General features: G+C 35.9%; 1 protein-coding gene across 1 annotated transcript in view; it reads right to left on the bottom strand.

Annotated features, from left to right (window-relative positions):
* CERKL (ceramide kinase-like) overlaps positions 1-2,410 on the bottom strand; it is a 44,238-nt gene that overhangs the window by 26,865 nt on the left and 14,963 nt on the right. Inside the window, exon 4 of the mRNA XM_008593480.1 lies at positions 1,436-1,578. Coding sequence (XP_008591702.1) covers positions 1,436-1,578 — 143 coding nt within the window. The remainder of the gene's footprint in view (positions 1-1,435; positions 1,579-2,410) is intronic.

Raw genomic sequence — 2,410 nt, 5'->3', positions numbered from 1 at the left:
TCATCTTCTACTTAGAAATCATTACAGGTTTTTCTATACTTGCTTTATAATTATCAGGATAAATTAGAATATCTCCTTTTAAACTCTTGCTTTTATGAAAGACTTTATACTCTAAAAGGGCATTTGGCATTTGGATATATTTTATTCAGTCAATTTAACAACACTAAGTATACTTAAATCCTTACTAAATGAATGTGGTTATAAATTGAACGTTGAATTTTTTTTCAATCATGTGTATTGTTCTCTATTTTCATAAAGACAAATAATTTTTCTGCTTTTCTTTTGGCAATAATAATGTGTGACATTTTTTAAACAAAAAAATTAATTTCCTCCACTATGGAGTATTTAAAAGATAATTTGGGATGAGTGAATCACATAACATAATAAACTTGTGAAAGATGTTTTCCTTTTTTCTGGAAAACAGTGTTGCTCTAATTGCTCTTCCTGGCAATGATCTCTACTTTCTCCTGCCCCCTTCCCCTAAACATTCTGCATCTTGCTGCACAATGAGTCCTCCTAGAACAAGCTCCTATCAGGTTGCTTCCTTGCTCTGAAACATCCCATTGCTCCCTATTGCTTATCAACTACAATTCAGACCCTTTCCTGTGGCATCAGGAGCCTCCTTGGTTTGGCCTATTTAGACAGTGTTATCTCCCACTGAATGGCCTGCTCTCTATTTCTCAAATACTCCTGGGTTTTGCCTTTGCGTTTATTATTTTTGCAGCCAACAAAATAACTCATTCTTTTCAGGCCGCATCTTACCCTTTTAGGGCCTAATTTAAGTGTTGTTTACTATATAAAGTCTTCACATTCATTCAATAAATTTTATGGAGCACTCATTGTGTCATATTTTATTTTAGCTGCTGGAGATACGGCAGTGAAGAAACACAGAAAAAGCCCTGCTCTTAGATAGCTCACCCTCTATCACCTTAATCCTCCTTCCAGTCAGAATTAATTATTTTGGCGTTCTCAGGGTTATCTGTTTATACTTCAATTACGTGAGTTATCACTTTTTACCTCATAGGACATCGTTAGTAGCTTGAATGGAGTGACCCTGTTTTAAAACTTCCTATCTGGTACTGTGTAACCATTAGACCTTTTTATGGGAAAGTAGAATAATAATAATCTTAAGTACTGATTGTTTACCCATGTATTAAACCCTTTGTACATACCATCTAATTTAGTACAATACCTTATAATAACGTGAATATTATATATGTTATCCGTATTATATAGATTAGAAAAGTGAGACTCACAGAGATCAAATGAACAAATGTTCAAAATCTCACATTTGCTAGGAGAGATGCCAAATGTTAAGCTTGAAACCTTTGGATTCAAAGTCTGTACGTTTAACTCTGTGTTATACTGTCTAGGTTAGGAAGAAAGGGAAAGATGCAGGAGGGTCAATTTAGCAAATCTGTGGCCACTTCCTTGCCTGCTGGTATTAATCCGAGTGGCAGCTGTGCTCTGACAGGAGTCAGGATTTGGTCTGTTTCCATCCCGGCGTTCTTCTGGGCTCTAAGGAGCAAAGCATGGGCTATTTCACTAGCAGATCCATCTCCGCCAACACAGACAACACTAGAAAAAAGAAACCAAGCAAAAGAATGCAAAACTTCAAAATAGTTGGTAAGAATTCATGAAATCTAGACTTCAAAATATTTTTCAAATTTTAGTCCATGTGCATAATTACTCAGACACTTTCAAACATGTTAGTATGAGTGAGTGAGTAAGAAGACAGAGCTCTGAACAGAGAAAGTTTACTTCATAAATATAATACCTAGACGATCCCCCATAGACAAAATATTTTCAGGTGAGTTAAGAGGTAGTAAAACATTTGAACATGTTAATTCACATCTGACCTGTATTTTGCTCTGTTTAGATCCAAAAGCATATCATTCTCATTTTGTTTAAGTTAATAATACTGGTATCTGTAATTCATTTAACTAACACCAAAATCCTGCTAATTCTCAATAAAGCTCTGAAAAGACAGATAGCAATTAAAAAACTACTAATTATCATTAGTATATGAATGTAGTAATCGTCAACCTGATCTGGTTTTCATCTTGACATTACTGCTATATGGCATTTCTAAATTTAACTTTATTGCCCTTTGACCTTAAACAGTACTGCTAATAATTTTTTTTAAGATTCCATGGTAAGTAGACTACAGAAGGGGGTGGAAATCCACGAAAGTAATACATAAGATATCAGAAATTTGTTTCATAATGACTTGTATTTTTTTTTTCCTTTTTTTTTGTGTGTGTGTGTTTTTTTGTGACCGGCAACAGATCGCAACCCTCAGTGTCATGCCCGTACCGGACCGGGACGGCAACGGGATCGCAACCCTCGGTGTTGCGCCCGCACCTCGCTCAGCCAGTGACCGGCCGGTCTGTATGTGGGATCCGAACCC

This window comes from Galeopterus variegatus, unplaced genomic scaffold, assembly GCF_000696425.1.
Source record: "Galeopterus variegatus unplaced genomic scaffold, G_variegatus-3.0.2 Scaffold9223, whole genome shotgun sequence".
NCBI classification, from domain to species: domain Eukaryota; kingdom Metazoa; phylum Chordata; class Mammalia; order Dermoptera; family Cynocephalidae; genus Galeopterus; species Galeopterus variegatus.
Note: the sequence above shows the minus strand (reverse complement) of the source record. Positions and strands in the feature narration are given on the sequence as shown.